This window comes from Plasmodium malariae, assembly GCF_900090045.1.
Source record: "Plasmodium malariae genome assembly, chromosome: 3".
Taxonomy (NCBI): domain Eukaryota; phylum Apicomplexa; class Aconoidasida; order Haemosporida; family Plasmodiidae; genus Plasmodium; species Plasmodium malariae.
Window position 1 is genome coordinate 977,724 of NC_041777.1, and position 26,347 is coordinate 1,004,070.

The 26,347-nt window shown below is 30.3% G+C and overlaps 5 protein-coding genes across 5 annotated transcripts; 3 read left to right on the forward strand and 2 right to left on the reverse strand.

Moving 5' to 3' along the window:
* Positions 1 to 6: 6 nt before the first annotated feature.
* On the reverse strand, positions 7 to 5,571 carry PmUG01_03029800 (conserved Plasmodium protein, unknown function; the record flags this gene model as incomplete). The annotated part of the gene is made up of 1 exon (XM_029003039.1): positions 7 to 5,571. The coding sequence occupies one exon, from the start codon at positions 5,569 to 5,571 to the stop codon at positions 7 to 9; it is 5,565 nt and encodes a 1,854-aa protein (XP_028859512.1).
* A 2,805-nt stretch (positions 5,572 to 8,376) lies between these two features.
* PmUG01_03029900 (dynactin subunit 5, putative) lies at positions 8,377 to 9,039 on the reverse strand (the record flags this gene model as incomplete). The annotated part of the gene is made up of 1 exon (XM_029003040.1): positions 8,377 to 9,039. The coding sequence occupies one exon, from the start codon at positions 9,037 to 9,039 to the stop codon at positions 8,377 to 8,379; it is 663 nt and encodes a 220-aa protein (XP_028859513.1).
* Positions 9,040 to 10,220: 1,181 nt separating this feature from the next.
* Positions 10,221 to 11,230, forward strand: PmUG01_03030000 (conserved Plasmodium protein, unknown function; the record flags this gene model as incomplete). The annotated part of the gene is made up of 3 exons (XM_029003041.1): positions 10,221 to 10,448; positions 10,803 to 10,875; positions 11,109 to 11,230. 3 exons carry the CDS (start codon positions 10,221 to 10,223, stop codon positions 11,228 to 11,230), a joined length of 423 nt encoding a protein of 140 aa, XP_028859514.1.
* Positions 11,231 to 12,446: 1,216 nt separating this feature from the next.
* PmUG01_03030100 (metallo-hydrolase/oxidoreductase, putative) lies at positions 12,447 to 15,767 on the forward strand (the record flags this gene model as incomplete). The annotated part of the gene is made up of 1 exon (XM_029003042.1): positions 12,447 to 15,767. The coding sequence occupies one exon, from the start codon at positions 12,447 to 12,449 to the stop codon at positions 15,765 to 15,767; it is 3,321 nt and encodes a 1,106-aa protein (XP_028859515.1).
* A 3,079-nt stretch (positions 15,768 to 18,846) lies between these two features.
* PmUG01_03030200 (conserved Plasmodium protein, unknown function) lies at positions 18,847 to 25,916 on the forward strand (the record flags this gene model as incomplete). Its single annotated transcript, XM_029003043.1, has 4 exons — positions 18,847 to 24,906; positions 25,145 to 25,308; positions 25,515 to 25,585; positions 25,765 to 25,916. The coding sequence occupies 4 exons, from the start codon at positions 18,847 to 18,849 to the stop codon at positions 25,914 to 25,916; spliced, it is 6,447 nt and encodes a 2,148-aa protein (XP_028859516.1).
* Positions 25,917 to 26,347: the final 431 nt, after the last annotated feature.

Consider the following 26,347-nt stretch of genomic DNA (forward strand, 5'->3'; position numbering starts at 1 on the left):
GTGTGTTTACATGGTTTCTTCTGATATGATGGTGTACTCATTTAAAAAAAACAAATTAGATGAAGAGATGTGCATAAAATCATTTAGCAAGTGTTTATTCATAAGGTTCTCTTTTGTGCTACTAGAATATTTCTGTAATAGTATGTCGAGCAAATAACGTTTGTAGCAGAAATTAGGTTTGTCTAAACTTAAATTTACATCTGAATTGAGTTTAAAACATAAATCATTTAGTTCTTTTAAATATTCTTCATTCGTTTGGAGGACTTCTTTTTCATGTTGTTCCTTTTTTGGAAGTTCATCCGATGTGCCGTTATATGTGCTATCGGGTAAGAAGCTGAATACCCTATTATCCAATGTATCATCACCATTCCCTTGTTCTTCCTCTCCTTTTTTCTCTTCCTTTTTACTAAACATTGTTAACAAGGAGAAGGGTCTTTTCAAATTAGACTTAACAATATTTAGAAAGTGATTATTCGTTCCTTGGTCATTTTGGATAGAGTCTTCCTCATTTGTATTCTTATTCTTTTGGTCCACAGTTCCATCGTTAGCTGAAACTAACTTTTCATATTTGTTTTCTTCATTTTTGTTGTTATCATTTACATAAGTAAATAAGTTTTCATTCAAATCCAAAAAATCGTTCATCCAATTTCTACGGATGTCATTACTTTTGGTTTTTCCAAAATTTCGTAAAAAATTGGAGTCAATTTTTGTATTCTTCATATACCTTTTTTTTTGTTTTTCTTTCTGCATTTTTCTATTCGTTGATGTGATTAGATACTTCAAGTTGTTCAAAAAATTCTGCTCAGAGTTATCATCATCAGGGGTACTACTCTTCACTGTCTGATAGTAGTTATCCTTCGCAATGATGCTCCACCTATCCATAGAAGTGTAATCAATGGGAGTACTGACACCTATGGAAACATCTGAACCAGTGGTATCATCCCTCATTTGACTTGCACTTTGCATCTCTAACATCTTATAGGTGATTAATTCCTTAAACATAAATTTCTCTTTTTCGTCAAAATGCAAATTTGAAAAGAAGTCCTCTTCATGCATATACTCACCAGTTGTTCCTCTAAACTGTACATGTGCATGTAAGAAATTGTCATCCTTATTATCTACAGATAATGGTATTTCCTTATTGCGGGATATGGCCAATGAAGGGTTATTTCTATTACTACTGCTACTAATACTGCTGCTACTACTGCTGCTACTATTGCTGCTACTACTGCTGCTACTACTGCTACTACTACTGCTACTACTACTACTACTGTTACTACCACCTAGGACTACATGGGGTGCTTTTCTCCAACTGGACATTAATGGTATTAAGTGAAAAGCGTCTGATAAAATGTCTGTCTGGTTGACAAGCTGTTGTTCAAGCCACTCATGTAACTTCTCTTCTTTCGTTAATTCTTTTTTATTTCTTATATTTTTATATTCACTGCCACCAGAAATAGTGGTATGCAAAATATTTTCGTTCACATGAGAGACAGTGCCATCATTATGATCATCATCATCGTCATGATTATCACCAGTATTACCCTCATCCTCATCATTCTTTTCGTTGTCTTTTTCCTTTTCCATATTTTTTTCTTGATTATTACTCATTGCACTAGGGGTTTCTACAGAATTACTTGCACTGAACCTACTTCTCATTATGTATTCATTTTTTAATTCCATTGTATGTTCAGACATATGAATTGCCTTCAAATGTTCATTATGATTACTACTCAAATTGTTATTCGGGTATGCATTTGCATTAATCTCTTCATAGTTCATCATCATCATATGTTCACTCGACTCGTTATAATTTGACGCCTTAAAAGTTGCAGGCATGTTCATATTTGATCCAACATGACCCACAACTCCAACTGTTCCTACTGTTCCACCCATTAAGAACGCATTACTACTCGCATTCTTCGAAAGGATAACACTATTTTGTAGCTTCGACATAGAAGCCATCATATTTTTACTATTGAATGCTGAAATACCGTTCGTATCATTCATTACATTGTTATGAGTCATTACTACACTGCTTATAGGTGGATAATGGTTTTGGGTGGGTCTACTACTCTCATCATAGCAATCGTTCATCATGTTGAAATTGTCCATATGTTCATTATTACTCATCGTGTACATCTTATTACCTAACACGTTTGGAGGAATGTTCTTGTTACTATTATTACTATTATTATTAAGTGGATGATGTAAGCTCATCATACTACTCTCCTCGTTGAAATCAACTACAGCATCTTCTATTATATTCGTCACTATGTTATTTCTCATCTGACTAGAGTTTTTTGCTAAATTAATTTTCCTATTATTGTGCATAGGCATATTAGGAGAAAGAGGTATATTATTTGCATTTAGGGATATATAATTGGGGTTACTTGACATTTTTTCGGCAAATTTCATATTGCTAATCTTTTGATTATTGTTCATAATGTTACTGGCGCTCATAATATTATTACCGTTCATAATATTGTTACTACTGTTGGTACTACTCACCATACTGTTAAAGGGGGGGGCAAGGGCATTCCTATTCATTAAACTGTTGTTGCTATATCTTGGTATATTCGGGGGGGCAGAGGAATTATTATTATTACTATTATTATTACTATTATTACTATTATTATTATTATTATTATTATTATTATTACTATTATTATTATTATTATTACTATTATTATTATTATTATTACTATTATTATTATTATTACTATTATTATTATTATTATTATCACTAAACATCGAATTAGGAGATGTCATCATTTTATTTTTTTTATTATCTATATCTGGAGGTGGGGGGATAATGTTAACCATATTTTTGTTTGGTATATTTGGTAAAGTATTTTCTAAATTTTTCTCTTTCGTGTCCACATCGCAAATTAACGTGTTCATGTTGTTCAGCCCTTTCATTTGTCTATTTTGCATGGGGTCAACCTGGTTAAAGTGGTTCATCATGCTCGGATTGTTAATCATATTCGGGTTGTTCATCATGCTCGGATTGTTAATCATATTCGGATTGTTAATCATATTCGGATTGTTAATCATATTCGGGTTGTTAATCATATTCGGGTTGTTAATCATATTCGGATTGTTAATCATATTCGGATTGTTAATCATATTCGGATTGTTAATCATATTCGGATTGTTAATCATATTCGGATTGTTAATCATATTCGGATTGTTAATCATATTCGGGTTGTTCATACCACCTACACTGCTCATGTTGTTCATTTTCATCTGATTGTCGTTCGGAAGAAGGACCAGAGCCTTCCTATTACCTGGTGGTGGTATGTTCATATTGTTGTTGTAAAATCTATTATCACTGTATGGAGGTGGTGGAATAGCAAAGCTTGAGTGATCTGCAATACCATTTGATTGCATAATTTTTTTTTTATTAGAATTGAAAATTTCCCTTGGGTCTTCATGCACAATAGAAATATTGTTATTACTACTACTCATTATAAAACCATTTTTTATGGTACCACCATTCACTGAGTTGGACGGGTTATTACTATTACCAATGTGGGTACTACTGTAATTACTATGACTATTAATACCCAATGAATTCGTTTGATTTTCGTTAAACACATTATTACTTCTATTATAAGATACATCATTGTTATTACTGCAAGCACTGTACGACATGTTGTTGGCATTTTTTATAATATTGCTTTTAAATGTTGAGGGAGTTAAGTTGTTATTGTAACTAATTAAGTTCATCGAACTGTTCGTTGATAACCCCATAGGATTGGACAAATTCGTGTTTATAAAATTTTTCATAGATTGAGACACCATCATATTATTATGGTTATCTTCCGTTTGGATCGCACCATTATTACTATTATTGATATTATTACTATTATTGATATTATTACTATTATTGATATTATTATTATTATTATTACTATTATTGCTATTATTGCTATTATTATAATTATAATTATAATTATTATTGTTATTATTACTATTATTATTACTATTATAATTGTAATTGTTATTGTTATTACTATTATTATTATTAATATTAATGTTGTTACTGTTAGTACCGATATGAATACTGTTACTATCTATGTTTTCATAGTCATCATTTGCCAGTGCATTCAATGCTTTGTTATTTGTAAACATGTTGTTTGAACCTCTATTCTTCATATTTTTCATTTTGTAATCTCTAAATTTTTTATTTTTTTTATTTCCCATCTTTTGCTCCTCCTCATAATAATAAAAACCACTAGAATTGTAGTTTTTTATGTCATTGTAATTTGCACTTACATTTGCATTTATATTTGCATTTGCATTTATATTTGCATTTGCATTTATATTTGCATTTACATCTGCATTTACATCTGCATTTACATTTGCATTATACCAAACACTGTTTTGATTAAACATGACTGGATAATCATTTACTCCCCTTTCTTCATATTCATGCTTATTTTTCATATCTGTACTACTACGATTTCTTCTCTTTATACTAGTATCATCCATATTATATGCCACGCGCTTGGACTTATCATTGTTTGTATTACTCTCATCCTTATCATACCTGCCTAAATGATGCGGATGATTAAGACGATCATAATTATAATCATGATCATAATTAAGATGATTATGATGATGGTGCATCATGTTGTTTGCAAATTTCTGGTCTATCTTTTTTTTGCTGTTACGATAGTTACCATAAAACATTTCATTGCTAACACTTCTACTCCTGTATTCACTCCTTCCTGTCTTGTTAATACTATTATTCCGTTTAGAATAATTATCATCCGGACTTACGGATGCATAATTATTTTGATCATTATACCTAACCATGCGTTTACTATTAACAGAAATATTTCTATTTCTACTCGCATTTTTACTCGCATTTTTACTCGCATTTTTACTCGCATTCCTGCTCACGTTTCTGCTCACGTTTCTGCTCATGTTTTTACTCATATTTGTGCTCATGATTTTACTCATGTTTCTGTTTACATGCCTACGAGTAGATGACTCTCTGTCATACTCACTCCTCTCGTAAGGGTATGCACAGTCCTCATCCTTCCTATCATTGTTTATTTTCCCCTTTCTTTTTTCATCGTATTTTTTATGAGCATCTTTCCATTCATTGCTTTTTTTTCTACTGTCTTTTTTGTGGTCATACCTTGCATCGTCATGCTTCCACTCGCTTTGCTTCCTTTCAGGATGCCTTATATCTTCGTACCTTTTATCCTCCTTTTTCGCTCTTTTACGCCTTTCTTCTTCTTCTTCTTCTTCTTCGAATTTCTTTTGTTCATACTTTTTCTCTTCATACTTCTTTTTATCATGATGTTTTTTACTGTCATATTTGTTAACACTTTTTTTTTTTTCCTCTTCATGTTTTTTATAATGTTTCTTCTCTTCCTCCTTCTTCCTGTTACTAGAGTAATCTACATGTTTGTCATCCCCTTTTCGTTTATCATCATATTTTTTGTGTTCATCTTTTTTTCTTTCCTTGGACACTAGATCATTTTTTTTTTTCCCATCATATCTTTCATTATCTTCATATTTATTACTACTACTGTAGTAGTTTTTCCTTTTCATTTCAACTCGTACGTGTGTTCTTGGTAAAATATGAGTTTCGTCCAACACTTAGGATCATACGCGATGAGTAGTAGCAAGTACGCAATTAATACAAATATGTACGTAGCTTGTGGTAGTAGTACGTATTATGTAGTTAGTACCAATGGGTATCTACTTAGTAGGAGTAGGTACATAATTAGCAGTAATACACAAGTACAGTAAATACAAATATTTTGCTCACCTACAATTAGCTATACGTTTAAACCGGCGATGTAAAATTTCACCGCTTAAGCAAAAAACATACTCTTCATTTAATTTCAAAAAAAAATAAATAAATAAAATAAATAAGTAAAATAAATAAATAAAAAATATATATAAAATATATAAATAAATAAAATAAATAAAATAAAAAATAAATAAATAAAACAAGATAAAATTGATAAAATAGATAAAATAAAAAAAAATTGCTTAACCCAACATTTTCAACTCCAAATGATCGTGAGAAAGCGATTTGAGCGTTCTGGAGGGCGTAGGAAAAAAGTTAATTGTAAAATGGTAAAATTGTAAAATGGTAAAATTGCAAAATGGTAAAAAAAAAGTCAATATAAAGGTCATTGGGTAGTAAAAGACTCTAGAACTTATAAATACATAACAATAAACAATATTTAAATTAGCTTCAAAAAAAAAAAAAAAAAAATTGTACATAGGCGAATATATACATATTATTATATATGTAACATATTACGTACGTCCATATGAATATCAGCAAAGATAATTAAAACGTTCGAAATGCAATAAAATAAATAAATAAATATACATATATATAACTATGCTTATTTATGAATATTATGCTAATATATAACTATACTGATTTGCAAATATATGTTTATAATATGTATACGGTTAAACAAAAGGAATGTTAAGATGCTAAAAAAAAAATTGAAAAGGCGAAAAAGAAAAAATAAAGCAAAATAATTCAAAATAATGTAAAATAAAACAAACCAAAACGAAGAAAAAGTAAAAAAAAAAAAAGCAAAATAAAACAAAATAAAGCAAAATAAAGCAAAATAAAGCAAAATAAAACAAAATAAAGCAAAATAAAGCAAAATAAAACAAAATAAAGCAAAATAAAGCAAAATAAAACAAAATAAAGCAAAAGTAAAAATTTTTCTCAGTCCCTGCTACGCTGTTAATTTATTACAATTTTTTTAAAGCAAAATTAAGTATATATAAAAAAAAGAAAAATATTTATTTTTACATAAAATATGTAATTATTATGTACGTATGAAAATTACATAAATAAAAACCTAACAATTGTTTATGAACAAAAATATATATAAATATAGAGAACAAAAAAGATGTTATTGCAGTAAGGTGACTAAGAATATGAGGTCATGCAAGTTCATGGCGGTAAAGAATTAATGGGGGGCCCTCATGCTATTCAGCAGTTTGTATATATGTATGTATATATATATGTTTATCCCCTTTTCTTTTGCTCCTTTTTAATTTTAAAAAACAAATTTTTTGCGGAAACGAGGGAATATCTCAATATGCAGGGGCATAAAGGTACAATGCTTCATTATTTCCTTGCAAATAATATAGGAAAGGAATATAAAATAAAAAAAAATTGGATAATAGTTATGAGAACGGATTGTAGAATTTGTAGCATGAACCTAATTGTAGCATTAACTTTTTTAAATAGTTTTTTTGTATTCGTTTCATAAAAAGAAAGAACAGGTAAACTTCTTGCCCATTTGTAAGAAGAAAGTACCTTTTGCAGAACAAAAACATTAAAGCAAAATAAGGAGAAAGAACGGTACGAACGGGTGTATGTACGTGTACACGCATGTAAATATATTTAGACAGCTTAACTTCAAACAAGCTGTAGTTATGAACATGCAATAGTTTACCACCATATTACAGTTACATAAAAACGGACAGCAATTTTTACATAATTTTAATGTGTATCTTATTTGAAGAGGATATTCATTTAAATGTCCGCGTAAGTTTTGGGAACCCCCAAGAATAAGGACATGCTCATGTGTTCATTTGTTCATTTGTTCATTTGTTTGCTTGTTCGTATATTCACATGCCCCTCCATTTATTTCACTTAATCTTTATCTTTTTTTGCCGCGAAATATCCCTTTTGAGTTTTACCTCATAACGAAATGGAAGAAAAAAAAAAAAAAAAAAAAAATTGTAACCAAAATGAACATATAGAACATATGTTAGAATTCGCAAAAATTAGCATTATTAGTTGCTCTACCACAAATCATATATATATATATATATATATATATATATATATATCAAATAATGAAAAAGCTATAATATTTTACACGTAGAAATATATGGGCCGTGTGTTAAGTAGATTATTTTTACATTACAAAAAATGCACCGTTCTCAATGGAAAAAGTGGTTAACTGCAAATGTGCTCATAAACACGCTTGCATATGCATATACATGTACACATATGCATATACATGTACACATATGCATATATACATACACACATACATACATATACATACACACATACATACATATACATACACACATACATACATATACATACACACATACATACATATATACATACATATACACATACATATATATACACATACATATATATACACATACATATATATACACATATACACATATACACATACATATATATACACATAGATACACATGTATGTGGGCTAATTTTTAAGGAAGAGGAAGTGTCGAAAAAAATAAAAGCGAAGTGATGCAAGATGATGCAGAATTGTAATAAATTACTCGAAGTGCCGCTAACTGCGGTCCATAGTATACACACTCCTAAATTTCCGGCGTAAAATTTTTATAGTGCATATAAGGAATGTCCTTTAAAAACATTTCTGCCGATTCTGGCAATAATTTTACAAATTTTGCTGGACACCCTGCATATTTAGAAAAAGGTGCAATATTCGTATCATTCGGAATAAACGTATTATCTTTAATAATTACGTTGTCTTTTATTACAACTCGTTCACCAATGACACAATTGTTTCCTATGATAACATTATTACCTATAAGAGCTGCTTTAACTATACAATCATTTCCAATATAAACATAATTACCAATACTTACAGGTACATATAAACTTTTATTTAATTTGTTTTCCTCATTTGGGTTATTTCTATCAGTATTAATGTGCGCGGTGTTATTTAGACTTTCTTTATTACTTATGAAGCAAGGACAAATGAGCGTTTTTCTTCCAATGATAACGTATTTTCCAAAATATAAACTGCTCAAATCTCCTCTTAATATAGCTTTATTTTTTATAATAGATTTACCTAGCATGTGTATATTTTTCATTCCGCATAAAGTGGAGTCTTTGCACACCTTATTTCCTGATGCTGTTAATATGTAATCCGAACGACTGAATTGTTCACATTTCTGAAATGTAGCTGTGTTGTAAGACTCTACATAACTATCACTGATTAAGTTTGTCAAGTCCATTTTGTCTTTTTTACAGATAACAAGAATGGTACTTTTATAGAAGAAAATTATGAACGGCAAGAAAAAAAAAAAAAAAAAAAAAAATGTACATATGTATATACATATATATACATAAATGGCTAGTTACACACGCATAAAAAAAAAAAAGAGATATGAAAAATTCGCCATCTGGAGCGTTAATTGTGTGTGGATGTTTTTGCATCCCTAAGGGCAAAGGAAAATTACGCTTTCGCTTAAATTAAACATGCCGCAAAATTTGTAGGGTATTTTCCGCTTTATTTTCTGTGTAGTAAGCACATATATATATATATATATGTGTGCGTGTGACTACGTGTGGTTATATGCATTTTTATACTCCGTCCTGTTATGAACTAAAAAAGGACTTTTGCAAAGTGAAGTATCGGTCTTTATTCATAAATAAGCCAAGAAGTGCATACAATGTGAATGATCTTTTTTCATTATTTTGCTTTATTTTGTTTTATTTTGCCATATTTTGCATTATTCTGCTTTATTTTATTTCATTTCATTTTGCTATATATGGGGAAGGAGCTTAAGATTGTATCACTTTTACTGCTATATTTTTTTTTTTTTTTTTTTTTTTTTTTTTTTTTGCACTTGATGTTTTTCACAATTTTGTGGGTGCATTTGCACGATATTGTAACATTCTAAATAAGAAATGCGTTTGTGCAAATGACAAAATATTACGTTGACAAAAATATAATAGTAGTTGACTTTACTAAACGACAAATTGGATGAAGGTAAAGAGAATCCTAATTCTTTTGTACAAACAAGGTTATGATAAAAAAACTATTCATATATATATTCATAATTTTGTTCATGTTCGCTCTTTTATCCTGTGCTTTTATATTTTTAACAGGATATATAAAACAAAAATACATACGTATGTACGTACTACATACGTACATGCATACATACATACTTTGCAGTAGAGCGAAATAGCGAAATAGCGAAAGTACGAAAAACACTTAAAAACAAGATAAAAATAAAATAAAATTAAATTAACAAGAAATAAAAAGAGGAATAATTTTCGATTATACAGTAATTCGGCCTTCTGCTCAATGTCATGAAAATATGGTAAAAGGGATTATCCAGAGGGCTAATACTAATTATAAAGGTAATTACATTTTTTTGAAAATATTAAAAGAATTAATTATATAAAGATGAATAATAATGAATGCTGTCAAGCTTTAGAAGAAACAAGCGCAAGCATAACTCTTCCGAAGGAAAACAACTACAAAGGAAACAATATAGAAGGGGTCCATAGATATCATAAAATTTATATGAGTTATTTGCATTTATACTTTTGCGTTATCGATTTTACCGAAACGATTTTTATTTCTGTAAATGATGAGAATAATGAATTGACAGATTTACAGGTATCCTACCCAGTAAAATATGTAAGATGAAAAAGGAGCAGAAAAAACAAAAAAAAAAAAAAAAAAATTCCATCGCATATTTATATATATGTATGTGTACTGGTGACTGATATAGAAAAATGGCAGAAATAAAAGGCATTAAAAAAAAAAGAAAAAAAAAAAGGATAATATTAATAATAACAGTAGTAATAGTAATAATAGTAGTAAAAAGACTTATAAGGGTAAATGCCTGATATGTAGAGAAGAAACAGCTGCTTTCTGTGGTCAGTTTACTCCTCTTTTACACTATCCAGAATAACACATTTTATGCAAATAAGAATCTCATAAATTTCTCTTTTTTTTTTTTTTTTTCCTTCATTTTTTTAGGAGGACGCTGACAATACTATTTGCCTGGTGGGGGTACCCCATTCGTACGGAAACGATATAGCTCGGTTGTTAGGTTAAGCGAATATCCTCAAATGGTTGCATGAATACGTGTGCACGAATATAACATATATATGTGATGAGCAACGTCAGTAGAGGTTGTGTTCGAATTGATGGAACAACACATATATATATATATATATATATGAACACCCGCAAATGCGCATGTAAAAATGTATAAGAAAAAGGAAACATTATGCGAGCTTAAACAAACATGTATATGTGGGTATTGTGCTCATTTTATTTCAGGAATAAAATTCAAGATTCCCTTTTATGTGAGTGTCAATGTGGATGAAAGTGATGAGAACCTAACAAATTTTATTTTTTCAAGTTGCTTAGAAATATTGAAACCTTTACTTAAAAATAGATGATGAGAATGTTAAAAGAGGAGGGTACCAAGGAGTGTCTCTTGGTTTCAGTCATTCGATCTATTATTTAATTACTAATTTTTTTTTTTTTTTTTTTTTTTTTTTTTTTTGATGAGTAGAGGTGCCGCCCCTCTCTATTGGAAGTACCTTTTGGGTCTACATGGATGAAAATGAGATATATATGTATACATATGTGTATATGGTGGTCACTGTACACATAATACATATTAATATGTTGCTTTTCTATTGCGCTTTATTTAATCTTACGTTACATGGGATTTATATTTTATAATTTTTAATTAATAAGTATTTGCACAGATTTTTTTTTTTTTAAGCACCACTTCGTGCTTTAATATCTTTTTTCATTTTGTACTTACAAGAAACATGTAAACATCAATAATATGCAACTACGAATTTCTTTAAAAACCCTTTTTTGCGCTAACATTGTAGAGGCCGAGCTGCTGTTCCGTAGTGGGTATAAATGTACATCCGCGCAGCATCGGCCTTTAAAAGGTTTCACTACTAAAGATTTAAAAAAAAATAAAATAAAATACGAATATATATTTATATATGCATATGTACATACATGTACATGTACATGTACATGTACATGCATACATACATAAGTACATACATAAGTACATACATATATATATATGTATCAAGTTCGCACAAGATAAAGCGCAGTGTGTTTTTAAAGCTCGCATATTTTAAAAAACGAAAATATTGAATATATTGAAATTGTTGAAAAAAGCGAAAGAAGCATGAAAAACGAAACGTTGGTATTTTATAAATGTACGACATGAAAAGGGGATATAGGTATGAAATGATCGGAAGAATTGCAAAAAAGTAGAAATTTTCTCATCTCTTTTATTTTTATTTTTTTTTTTTATTTATAAATATGAAAGAGAAAGATGCGAATTAGTTAGAAAAAAAAGGAATGTATCACCGCTATAAAACTAAGATGTAGAATAGCATAAGTAGATGTTAAGCGCTAGTAAAAATGATGATATACATACAAATATATAGGTACGTACATACAAATATATAAGTATGTACATACAAATATATAGGTAAATACATACAAATATATAGGTAAATACATACAAATATATAGGTAAATACATACAAATATATAGGTACATACATACACATATGTAGATATACTTACACGTATGTATAAAAATGCTGCTTAGTAACAACGAAAGGAGATGCAAATATGTTATATCTTTTTTCATATTACTATTTTGTTATTTTGTCGCTTTTTAATATTTCACTGATACATAGCTTAGTATATAAGAGAACACCTTGTTATTATCTAACAAGTAACGATAATAGCTCTTTATTATATTACATATTAAATAGGAAAAGAAAAAATAAATTAAGTCGACAGAGTAAAAAGTCGACAACATTATTTATACAGAAAAAGAGGGAAAAAGATAATTTAAAACATAAACGAGGAAGCAGTCATGGAGATGCATCAACCGGAGTAGAGGAACTGGCGGAAGTGGGAGAACGGACTGAAGTGGGCTACCTAGCCGACATAGATGATAAGAAAAAGATAGTAAACAAAATAAAGAGAGGAGTAGATAGACTACTGTTTGTAAACAGAAGCTTATTTGATATATATGATGAAGAAGGGATAAATTTAGCGGGATACGATACATGGTCCTCTGGAAAGAGGATGATGAAAAGGAAAAGGAGAAGGAAAAAGAAAAGGGAGGAAAAGGCGCAAAGGGTGCTCAATAAGCAAAATGAAACTGACGGAATTGGCGGAATTGGTGGAACCGATAAAATTGACGAAAATGGCGATAATGGCGATAATGGCGAAAATGGCGAAAATGACGAGGCTGACGAGACTGACGAGACTGACGAGACTGATGAATGCCCAGAGGTGATTAACAAATTAATTGGGAAGAAAAATTTTGAGTTATGTGAAGATAATTTCAAGTTATACGATGAACTAATAACCAGTATCACTTGTAATAATGCAATTAGTTTGAATAGAAGCCATTTAAAGATTGATTGGTTTGACAATATGTTTTATAACTATATACATATGCTTTTGTTGAATGAGGAAGAAGTGGGGGGAGGGGGTGAATCCATGAAGAAAGAGGAAACTGAGGAGTTGCCAGATCAAACTGGTAGTAACTTGATAGGTAAAAAGGAGGGGGATGACAGGAATGAGGACGGAGGGGAATACCACAATTACGATAACGATCATTACAACTATGGCTATGATTACAGGAACTATTGCAACCACTATACCAGCCACGTTAAAAGCAGTAGAACACCTAGCGGAAATGAAGTACATGGTTTAAGTAAAAACACCGCGATTACGTTTAACCGGTCCGAAAAAGAGGAGCCTCCCCCTAAGGCTCTAAATGAAGCGGAATATAACTACAAAAATGTAAATTATGATAAGAAAAACATGAATGAAATTAAGAAGTTTGGTAAAGAGAGAAAAAAAAATGCAATAAATAATATAGTGAAAAAATTAATTTTAATGAAAGAGGTACTCACATATTTAAGTAATAAATATAAAATCGACATCAAAAATATTTATATTGAACCAAATACATGTGATATAAAAGTTAAAAGAAATAGTTTTAAAGATAATGAAGAAAAAAAAAGTGATTGGAAGTTAATATTTTTAGGTACTGGTTCAATGTATCCTTCAACTAGTCGAGGTACATCATCATTTATTTTTCAAACTACAAAAAAAGAATTTAATGAAGCATATTTATTCGATTGTGGTGAGAATACCTTTATATCTTTGCAGAGGGCAAATATAAAAGTTAATAAAATTAGAAATATATTTATTACCCATTTGCATGGGGATCATTGCCTTGGGTTAATATCTGTGTTAACCATGCTTAGGAATTCAAACAGCATAAATATATATGGCCCAGAGGGGATATACCGATTTTTGAAGAACAACCTTAACAGTACCTACTCGAAGAGGATAGCACGCTTTGTTGTCCATGAGTTGAAGCTGGGAAATGTTGGCAGTGTTGGCAATGTTGGAGGTGTTGGCAATGTTGGAGGTGTTGGCAGTGTTGGCAATGTTGGCAGTGTTGGCAATGTTGGCAGTGTTGGCAATGTTGGAGGTGTTGGCAATACTAGCGTCGTTAGCAGTGTTAGTAATGTTGGTAATTATGGAGGTCGTAGCAGTACCGGAATTCGAAATCCAAATGGTTGTGGCTTGTTTCCAAAAAACAGAAGTGATCTAGTGCATATTTACAAAAATGAAGAAAACGTGTACAGCATATTGAAGAATGACTTCTTACAAATAGAGGGAGTACCAATTAAGCACACGGTTCCGACCATTGGGTACATAATAAAAGAGCTACGTGCAAACAATAAGTTGAATTCGGTGTATATTAATGAGCTTATTAAAAAGAATTACGAGGAATTAAAGCAGTGGAAAAATTTAGATTATATACCTTATAAAATATATGAAAATATGATAAAAAAAATGAATGCAAAGGATATACTTATATTCCCAGATAAAACAAAGTTAACTTTTGATAATGCATACACAGAAGTACATAAGGAAAGAAAAATAGTAGTGTGTCAAGATACTTATGATGCATCTAATTTAGAAAAATTTGCCAAAGATGCAGATGTTCTTATTCATGAATCTACCAATAGTTTGGTTGACTTAACCGATAACATTTTAATATCGGACGGTTTTCATGATAAGAATTTTAAAGCGCAAGTTGACGAATCGTTAAGCGGCGAATCGTCACTTGAGGTGGAGAAAGCGGAGGAGAAGAAATCCCCTCAAAAAATATTAAATTCGACTTGTTCTTTAGATGTAACAGAGTCGTTGTTAGAACATCTAAACGAAATCTCGTCTGAGGATAAGAACAGAGGGCACCTTGCTTCGAATTGTACCGATGCAGAAGGAAAGAGAGCTGCACGATTTATGGAGAAGGGGAAAGTACATGATTCTAATTTGGCTACACCAACTGCCGCTTCTTCCATGTATGTTTCCATTACAGAGAATGTGCTTAAACACGGCTGTGATAAAAAATTAAAAGAAAAAAAAATTTTGCTAAAAAGTAAAAAACTAAATAATGATGACTTGGTAAGGTACTATAACAAGGTCATTGCAGAAAGGGGGCATTCCACTGCAAATATGGCTGGAAATTTTGCTAAAAAAATTAACGCAAGTAAATTAATATTAACACACTTTTCTCAACGATACATAGGAGATAACAAGTTAAAAAATATAATCATTATGAAGAAAATTGAATCGGAGGCGTTGGACTCATTTCTGGACAATCCCTCAAAGGAAGAACACGCGCATATAGAGCTGGACAAGAGAGCATTTGTAAATGAAGAAGGAGCAGAAGCAAAACAAATGGAGCAAAATGCAACAGATGAACATGGTTTTCATGAACGAACAAGGCAAGGATGGGATAATGTATCTGTTAATAATAGTAGTAATAGCGCAGATAAGCTCAGTGGTAAAAAAGTTGTTGCTGCATATGACGGTCTAATTGTATATGTACCTCCACAAAGGAGGGGGTAAACCATTTGAAGGAGCCACTACATATATATATATTTATGTTTATGTATGTGTATGTATGTATGTGTGTGTATGTATGTGTATGTATGTATGTATGTGTATGTATGTGTATGTATGTGTATGTATGTGTATGTATGTGTATGTATGTGTGTGTATGTATGTATGTGTATGTATGTATGTGTATGTATGTGTATGTATGTATGTATGTGTATGTATGTGTATGTATGTATGTGTATGTATGTATGTGTATGTATGTGTGTGTGTAATTTTTCGAAATGGCGAGCATTAGACTATGTGCATATGGCTATATATCGTTAGTGGACGTGAAGTCAAGGATGTTTCCTTATCTCTTTTTTTTTACATATGTATATACATGCTTATTTAATTATATTTTGCTTGAATGTGTAATGTAAACATTTGTGTAGTTACAAAAGGGTGAGTGGGTACTGGTCTCGCCAGCTTACCCTTTCCATTTTGGTAATTTTGTTTTGCCATATCGTACATATTTTGTTTTACATGAATTAAGTATTTTCACAAAATTAATTATATTTTATTTAAACTTATCATATTTTATATATTGTGTTCTATTTTATTTGTTTTGTTCTATTATATTTGTTTTGTTCTATTTTATTTGTTTTGTTCTATTTTATTTGTTTTGTTCTATTTTATTTGTTTCGTTCTATTTCATTCATTCCTTTTTTTTTTTTTTTTCATCGTTGCTTGCGGGAATAGACGCATAAATAATGTCGTATATTCGTGAACATATGACCCCTTTTTCCATGTTTGTATTATTCGGTTTTACTAATTTCTTTTTATTTCACATGAAGTTACCTTATGTTCATCTGTTATTATGTCGACTTGTTAATTTTTCCAAATCATTCTTTATTTCATTTTATTTTTTTTTTTACGTTTGGACAAAAAAAAAAAAAAATAATAAAAATAATAATGCTAATTATAATTATAATTATAATAATGCTAATAATAAAAATAATAATAATAGTAATAGTAATAATAATAATAGTAATAATAATAATAATAAAAATAATAATAATAAAAATAATAATAAAAATAATAATAATAAAAATAATAATAAAAATAATAGTAATAATAATTTTTATGTATACACGTACCTGCGTAATTCATGTCAGTCCATAAAAAACCCCTTTTAATTGTAATTAAATAATTTTTTTTTTTTTTTTTTTTTTTTTTATTAATCTAATTTCATTTATTTTCCACAATTTTTTTTGTTTTAGCTTGTGTGCCTTTAGCCATTCTTTTGTTTATCAATTTTTTTTTTATTATTCTATTTTGCTAATTTATTTTGCCGCGTTATTATATATTATGCTGCTTCACTATTTTTTTTTTTTTTTTTGGTAAATATTCTGAATAATAGAAAAGATAAGTTTAAAAAAATTTATTATGTATTTCCGTACTCTGATAAGTTAAATATACTCAGGTTAAGTTCACTCCTTTACTCCTTCCTTCATTTCTTTTCTTTTATGGGGTAGGTGGGGGAAATATGCTGGTAAAAAAACATACGTGCATTTTAGTAGATCAACAGAAAAGAAAAAAATAAAAAAAATATGCAAACAAATTACGAAAAAAAAAATATATGCAAAATTGCAAATATTTGATGTCTGCTTAAAGACAAAAAATATATGCGCAAGTGTTTGAAGCGTGAAAATATAAAATACAAAATTGCGAAAATAGGAAAATACGCAAATATGCGAAAATATTATCGTAAGGCAGATTCCTTTCGTTATATATATATATATGTATATATATATATATATATATATATAATTGTACATACGTGCACATTACTAGGGAAGATAAAGAAATCGCTGTGTGTCATTGACTTAAATACAAACACTTATTTTTTGAAGAAGCTTTTCGCATTCCTTTTTTTTTTTTTTTTTTTTTTTTTTATGTTGAATGTTGGAAAGTCGTCAGAAAGGTATTTGTGCAGTTCACACTGTAAATTTGCAAAATTGAGTGCAGACAAAAAAAAAATTAAAAAAAAAAAAAAAGAAAGAAATACGTACATTAATACGTACGTACGTAATTTGTTCATTTATGTATTATTTATTTGTTCATTTATGTATTATTTATTTGTTCATTTATGTATTATTTATTTGTTCATTTATGTATTATTTATTTATTCATTTTTTTATTCATTTTTTTATTCATTCATTTATTCATTCATTTATTCATTCATTTATTCATTTATTTATTCATTTATTTATTCATTTATTTATTCATTTATTTATTCACCTGTTTGTTCATCTATTTGCTTACTTTTTGCCGATTTATCCGTTCATTTTTCGCGTTGTTCATTAAGAACAAAAGAACGCAAATGATACAAGGAAAATTTGTTTAAAATAATTTGTATACACTTAGTGTTAGTCTTTTATTTGTCAGTTGCACAAAAGTACGTACATACGTACGTAGCAAAATGCACACATAGGTATGTACAGTACATAGGTCGTTACCAACACATATATGTACGCTGCTATTCATTTTGGATTTTCAAGCAAAAAAGACGCTCATCATATGAGATACAGTAATCTCCTCAATACAATGAACATAATTTTTATATATGAATAAAAACATGCTTATTCTATTTAAGCAAGTGAAGCATATTTCTTTTTTTTCTTTTTTTTCTTTTTTTCTTTTTCTGTTTAGGCGAATATTTCGTCCGATTTATATACGTGAACGAAATTTTATGCACACACACGATAAGTACATACGTGCGTGTTGTACCTACGAACGAACATGTATTTGTGCATGTAGAATGCACATGTACACAAGTTTGTATGCGTTAAGTAAGCGCATAACAAGTTGTTAGAGAAAAGAGAGACTGGCGAGCGAATAAGTTCGATGTCAAAATTTGAAAGAGTGAAAAGTAAAATCGCTTCATCATATATAAATAATAAAAAAGGTAAAGAAGAAGTAAAGAGGACGTAAAGAGGAAGTAAAGAGGAAGTAAAGAGGAAGTAAAGAGGAAGTAAAGAGGAGGTAAAGAAAAAAAATAAAAATAAAATTGGCCCTTTGGTCATACTCACGTTTTACTACAGTGAAAATGAGTAGAGAATCGTCCAATGCAGAATCGAATAGAGAAGCAACTAGTAGAGCTTCTAAGTACGGGCGAATTTCATTCTCCCCCTTAAGGAAGGACGATGAGTATTCTGACATAAATGAAGAGTTTGATAACGATGAGTTAGAAGAAGTAGAAAAGAAATTGGCAAGTTTTAACGATATAGAAATGTTAAAAGAAATGTCAAGTGAAGATTTTAAAAATATTATAAATGATGATGAATATTATAAAAAGTTAATGAATGAAGGGGAAGGTATTTCTCCCATCGTGAATGACAAAAAAGAAAGATTTTCAATATACTCAAAAGCTAGTTTTCAAAATAAAGAATTTTCTTCAAGGGATAATGACATACCACTAGAGGGGGTAGGTAGCACGGGTGAGATCGGGAAGGAAGAAAAGATTGGGAAGACAGACGAGTTAGATGAAATGGATGAGAAAATGAAAATAAAAAGATATAGCAATAGAGAAGGAAATAGAGAAGGAAATAGAGAAGGAAATAAAGAAGGAAATGGAGAAGGAAATGGAGAAGGAAATGGAGAAGGAAATGGAGAAGGAAATAGAGGAGGAAAACGGGACAGTACTCTGGATAACAAACTAGGTGATAAACATGATAGCGTATTGTCTATTCGCAACTCAAGAAACTCTTCCATTTTTAATCTAAGCGTTACGGATGATAACATGAAGCGATCTTCTCTTAATTATGATTATACCTCCAATGGAAAGCTTGTTACATCTTTGTCAAAAACAGATGAAGCGTATGACAGCGATTTAATAACTCCTTCGCCTTCCAAGGGGAAAGGTGGAATAGATGAAGACTATCAAATAAATGCTATATTAGACAGTCCAAATGAATATGCTAAAAATGAAAGAAGAAGAAGGAGGAGAAGATCGGTCGATACCCTCGATGAGGAGTTAGACGACTTAAGGAAAAGGTATATCCTAAGTGAAGGGAATGATGAACAGCATGATGAGGAGCATAAAGAGGTGCATAATGAGGAGCATGGTAAGGTGAATGACGAGGTGTACGGTAAGACGAATGACGAGGTGTACGGTAAGACGAATGACGAGGCGAACGACGAGGAGTATGACTACTACATGGGGGAATACGCGAGTGATTCGGAGTTTCTACGATTGTCGTCTTTAGAAAAAAAAATGAACATAGAGATGAACTACGGAAATGATGATTCGTTGAACAAGAGCAGGTTATCGAATGGTAGTTTTTCCTTATGGGAGAATAAAATAAATTCAACAAGGAAGATTAAAATAAATTATGAGACACCTAAAAAGGGTATATTGAAACAAAGTAATTCTTTATCCCCTATTAAAGAGATGAATGAAAATATAAGTGCAAGGAAAAAATCAGTTCAATTTTCTCATCGATCTATAGCAGTTTTTGATGAAAAAGAAAAAATTTCCCCATTAAGATTAACACATTTTACTAGAATTTCCAGCGATTCTAACAACTCAGGATCTAAAAGGAAAAGTGCATCTAATGCTTCTATTCTTAGTAAAGAAAATGAACCGAACATCTATGATAGTTTTATGAACATTGTAGAAAAATCTCCCATTGACAAACTTTTGTATAAAGATGATATGCTGATAAGTAGCAAGAATAGGAAGAGTGTTGTTAGTCTATACAATGAAACCAATAATCCTATTAGAAGGACTTCTATAGAATCGGTACGATTCAGAACAAAAACGTCGGTTGATCATATTGAATCTGCTCGTCTCTCACCAATTAAGGACAAGTTAAATGACGATAAATTTACCATAAACGTAAATTTAAATAATGAAGAAATTTTTGATAAATTGTTAATTAGTTCAGATGTAGACAAAGACAGAGATGATGATTTTATAAAAATAAATTCACATGTTGATAATGCACAAGTTGATGAATCTAATAAACTGACCAGTTCTTATCCTCCGAATGGTGGTCAACTAACCAATGATGCGATCGATTGGAGTTTGAAAAATGTAGAGGGGATTGGAAGCACAAACGTTGCAAGCTATGAAGGGGAAGTAAGTGCACACATGAATAATGCAAATCCGTCGTTACTGTATACAAACGATGAACAGGAAGAAGATGAGGAAAAAACGAAGCAAGCAGATAACATGGATGTCTTTTTTGAATGCAATGATACTACATCCTTAAGAAGGAATAAACAGTCGTCTAGTGTGCGTAATGATGAATCCGCTAATCGGGAATTTAGAGAAAGCACTCGAAATATGGATGAACAGGAAGATAATCAAGCTAGTTTAGCGGGTTTGAGTGAAGGAAAGCAGGTAGGGGTAGACGAGAAGTTTAACAAAAATGTAGATGATCCTAATTACGGTTTATTAACACCCCACTTGAGTAAAGCAAAAGGGAGAGACAGCATTCCAAATAATAGAAAATCTCTTTCGAGAAAGGCATTATTAAGGACGAATGAAGGGGAGCAGAAGAAAGGAAGAAACGCCGAATGGATAGATACCACAGCAATAAAGGATCAAAATAAAAACAAAGCAAATAGAACAACTGTTAACATTGTGGGTAGTACTAACAATGAAAAAAATAAATCCGAATTAAACAAAGAGGATATGAAAAGTATAGTGACAAACAGAAGAGCAAGTTACAGTATCAACATTAGAAACAATGCACTACATGATTTTAGAAATAACATAAATTCGGATGAAAGGAAAAAATTAAATTATGAGAGATCTTTAAAGGAAAAGAAACAAAGTAGTTTCAGAAATAGACAAAGTATGCAAGCATCTTTTAAGTTATTAGATAGACATTCTTTATTTAAAGGGAAAAAGAATGAATTGAATAATTATTGCATTTTAAAAGAAAAACATATGGAGAATGATCAGACAAGCAATGAGAAGGTAACACCATCAGGAGTTGACATCCTTCACTCGGATGAAGAGGAGGAGAACGAACAACTAGGAAAAAATCATAATGATATAATTAATGACAAGGAGGAAGAGACAGATATGAAATTTACAGAAGGAGATGAAGAGGGCATGATTAGAAAAGCGGAAGTTTATAATAGACCGAATGACCATTATACAGGGGAAAGAGAAGAAGAGGGCGAAAAAAGGTACACACAGAAGGGTGTTTACGAGGATGATGGAGATTACGAACGTGGGGAGAATTGCGAACATTGGGAAAATTATGAACAGCAAGGTAATTATTTAGCGCAGTGCGCAGATTTTGAAAACAGAAAAACGTGCATTAGTGAGAAGGAGAATTACGAAAACTTTAATGAAAACGTCGATGAGTTTTGTGATAAGGTGAATGCAATTCCAAATGAAGAAAATTATGATTCATATTTATACGATAAGATAAATTACACCGAATATGCATTTAATGAAGATGGGGTAAATAGACAACAAAATCAGAAGAACGTTGGAGATAGGAACGAATATTATGAGAGAAGCGGGTACTTGCGTGAAGGGAATGAACATATCAATTTGTACGACGAGGCTACAAGTAATGTCAATATCAATGTAGGGGATGTCCATGAGGGAAATGTGAATGGAAAAAATGTAATTTATCAACAGTATGGGTATTACGAAAAGGAAGAAGAGGTGGGACAGGATTCGTATGAACATGAGCAAGGGAAGGAAATAAAAAATAAAAGTGAGGAAGGAAGTGAAGAAAAGGAGGAGAAAGGAGCGGAGGATAGAGTGGCAGAGGGAGAAATGGAAGAAGACCAAGTGGAAGAAGGTGGAAGAGTTCACAATGAAGATGCCATTTGCGAGGATGTAAATAAAGAAAATAAAGGTATAGTAAAAGAAGTGAGTGGGATAAAGAGAGAAGAAAAGATAAAGTTGAGACAAAAGTTTAACGAAAATTTGATAAAGAAACAAGAAACGATTAAAGAGATAACGTTAAATATTATAAGAAGATGCCGAATATACTCACTGAAACAAGTAAACATTGAAAAGAAGAGTATGAATAATTTAATAAAATTATATGAAAACATTCGTAATATGATATTTAGGTTTATAAATAAAATTAATAATTTAAATAATGTGAGTGTAAAGCTAGATGATGCTATAATAAAGCATGAGATAACACAATTAAATTATAGTAAAACAAAAAAAGCTATTGAAACTTTGAAAAAGTATAATTCAAAATTAGAAAATAAAATTAATGATAAGAACATATTATTAGAAAAACAAAATAATGTGTTACTAGAAAAGGAGAAGAAGATTGAATCCTTGACAGCAGAATTGAATAAATTAAAAAATATATATGATAAAGGGTCTACAAGAAAGCAAGAAATACATCTAATAAAAGTATATAAAGACAAAATTGAAGAGCTAAAAAAAGTAGAGATGATTAAAGGTTTTCTTATTAGAAATTTTAATAAATATGGCATAAATTTTGAGTTGTTAAATTTTAATTATTACAATTTTTCGACTTTATATGATTACAAAAATGTTGATACTATTTTTTCCAGAGAGGTCAAAATTTCGGATATGAAACACTCTAATGGAGGAGCGGAAAACTGTTTCCGTGCTGTTCATCCATCCATTGCTGTTACCGCAGCTCCTGCTGTTGAAAATAATGCGTTCAATGGGATTCATGATTGTGTTGAAGGAAATGGCATCATTAAAGGTAGTTGCGCCAAGTTGAACGTGCAACATGGTCAAGGATTTTTCAATGGCAAGGATGATGGGCATAAGGACAGCTATGGAAATGGTAAAAACAATAGTAACAATAATAGCCATATAAACAACATCAATAAGAACAACGAAAGTAGCAGCAATAATAACAAGGACAACAACAGCAACAGCAACAGTAATGGCAAGGATAAGCATTATGGAAGCAATGACTTTTGCTATAAGGGGAAAGGTGATACGAAGGATCAGTTGGGGTTCTTCGAGAAAGGATTGAACGTATGTGATATAAATGAACTGTATGAAAAGGAATACAAGCTTAAAATTCTTCACAAGAAGACGAAAAGAAATACTTTCTTTAAAAGTCAAATGCATGAAGAAGATTTGAATTGTGCATGGCCATACAACATAACAGTAGATATAATATTTTCTAATGTATATAAACCTAAACATGATTTTGAAAATTTCAATGTATCATCTCCAGTGAAAATAAAGAATATGAAACATTTAATAGCAAATAAAATGCATTTACTAAATGATATGAATGATAATAAGAAATATTTAAACTTGTTTAGACCATATAAAATTTTAATAGACTCTTTTAAAAACTTCAAGGATATAAGTATCACGACTTATTACAAGTATATTAATAATGAAAATATGTACTACCATATATGGAATAAAAATTATGATAAAGACAAATATATCATTGAGGTGAATAACGTTCATTTTAACAATAATGATAATTATAATAGCAACGAGAACAATAACTGTAACAATAATAGTATTAATAATAATTATTATTATTATCAGAAGAATAAAAAAAGAAGAGTGGTCAGTTTGCTAGTTAAAAATATTGAAAATCATTCATATTATTGTAATGACAGCGATTTTGGAACCGAGTGGAAACTTCAACTTGAAATTGTCAAGTACAAACTGGTGGAACTAATAAACAAGAAGCTGCAGAAGTACACGAGTAAAGATGGCAAAAACGTGAGCACCAACATGAATAATAACATGAATAATAACAACAACAACAATAATAATAATAATAATAATAATATTAATAATAATAATAATAATATTAATAATAATAATAATAATATTAATAATAATAATATTAATAATAATGATAATAATAATAATAATGATAATGATAATAATAATATGAACAATGCTAACGGTGTAGGCACAGCTAAACCGAACAAAGAAGCTCTGAAATACCTTGTTGAGGAGATTGAGTATTCTTTCTTTATCCTTAATCATATTATGCATCAATACAAGCAGTTGCTAAAATGTTTTATGTATCTATCCAACACCTACTTCGACTACTACCAAAACGTCCTTATCTTTAAGACGATTATCTTGTCCAATCAGATGAGCAATCATTCCCTGTGGCTCTACCTATACGTACAACCTTGGGCCGCATTGCGGACCGTCACTCCTTTATATTGGCACCTTACTGTTTATTTGTATCATGTGTTATGTTATGTGTTATGCCATTTGTTAATCCATGTGTTAATCCATGTGTTATGCCATTTGTTAATCCATGTGTTATGTTATGTGTTATGCCATTTGTTAATGCATGTGTTAATCCATGTGTTATGCCATTTGTTAAGCCATGTTTTGCTTTATTTTATTATTATTTTTTTTTTCTGCCACCCCCTGGCAACAGATAAACCTGGAGGAATGCTTCACATTCGCATCACTACTCCACGGAATAGTAGATATCAAGATAGAGAGTGTAGATGAAGAAGACAAGTACAACGAGGACTGTAAAGTGATAAATAACAATATCATGAAGAAGCTACAACAGTGTATTTTTACGCTGAAATCAAAGTATGTATAACATGTGCGAGTGAGGATTCAAGACGTGTGGATCCTCGAAAGATATAACGTTTAGCGTTATGCTGTATATGTTGGCATGGTCCACACATGCATATATATTGGGTGTGTACGTGCGTATATATATTGTATATATTTACTTGCGTGCTTGTGTATTAATTTTTTATATATTTTTTTCATTTTTTTTTTTATTTTTTAAGACCCCTGAGCATCATGGAAAGGATCAGCTCGTACAACATAGTCGATATAATCTACGCTGTCATCATGAATGGTAAGTAGAGGGATATATACGTATGAAATTGTGTGAATGGAATTTTTTTTTTTTTTTCCGCATTTACATATTTGACTCCTTTGCATGTTTGTACGTATTCACACGCACGAAAATATAAGTCCTTTTTTTTTTTTTTTTTTTTTTTTCTCGTTCCTTCTTCCTCTCCCCCTCTTTTGTAGAGAATTACAATTTCCATAGTTACCATAACAGTATGGACGAAAACTTGAAAAATCTGGTATCATGTGAGCATTTCATAAATGAGGTAATAGATAAGAAAATCATTGTTCCCATAGAAATAAAAAACAACATAAATAAATATGGGGATGACTAGTTGAAAAAGTCCGTTCTTTATTCATGAGATTATACGAATATGTATGTATGTATGTATGTATGTATGTATGTATGTATGTATGTATGTATGTATGTATGTATGTATGTATGTATGTATGTATGTATGTATGTATGTATGTATGTATGTATGTATGTATTATATATATATATATATATATATATATATATATATATATATATATATATATATATATATATATATAAATGTGTGTGTAGGTGTACTTACACGGACATATGCAAATACATTTTTACTTCGTACCTTTGTTTATGCTATTTTACATACCACTTTTTTTAACGTTTCTCAACTCCATGGCACGTTAGCAATTTTTACGTCCATAATATGTGTATGGTATGTATATGTATATGCATAAACGCAATGCACGTTTATACACATGCGTAAGGATTTTCCAT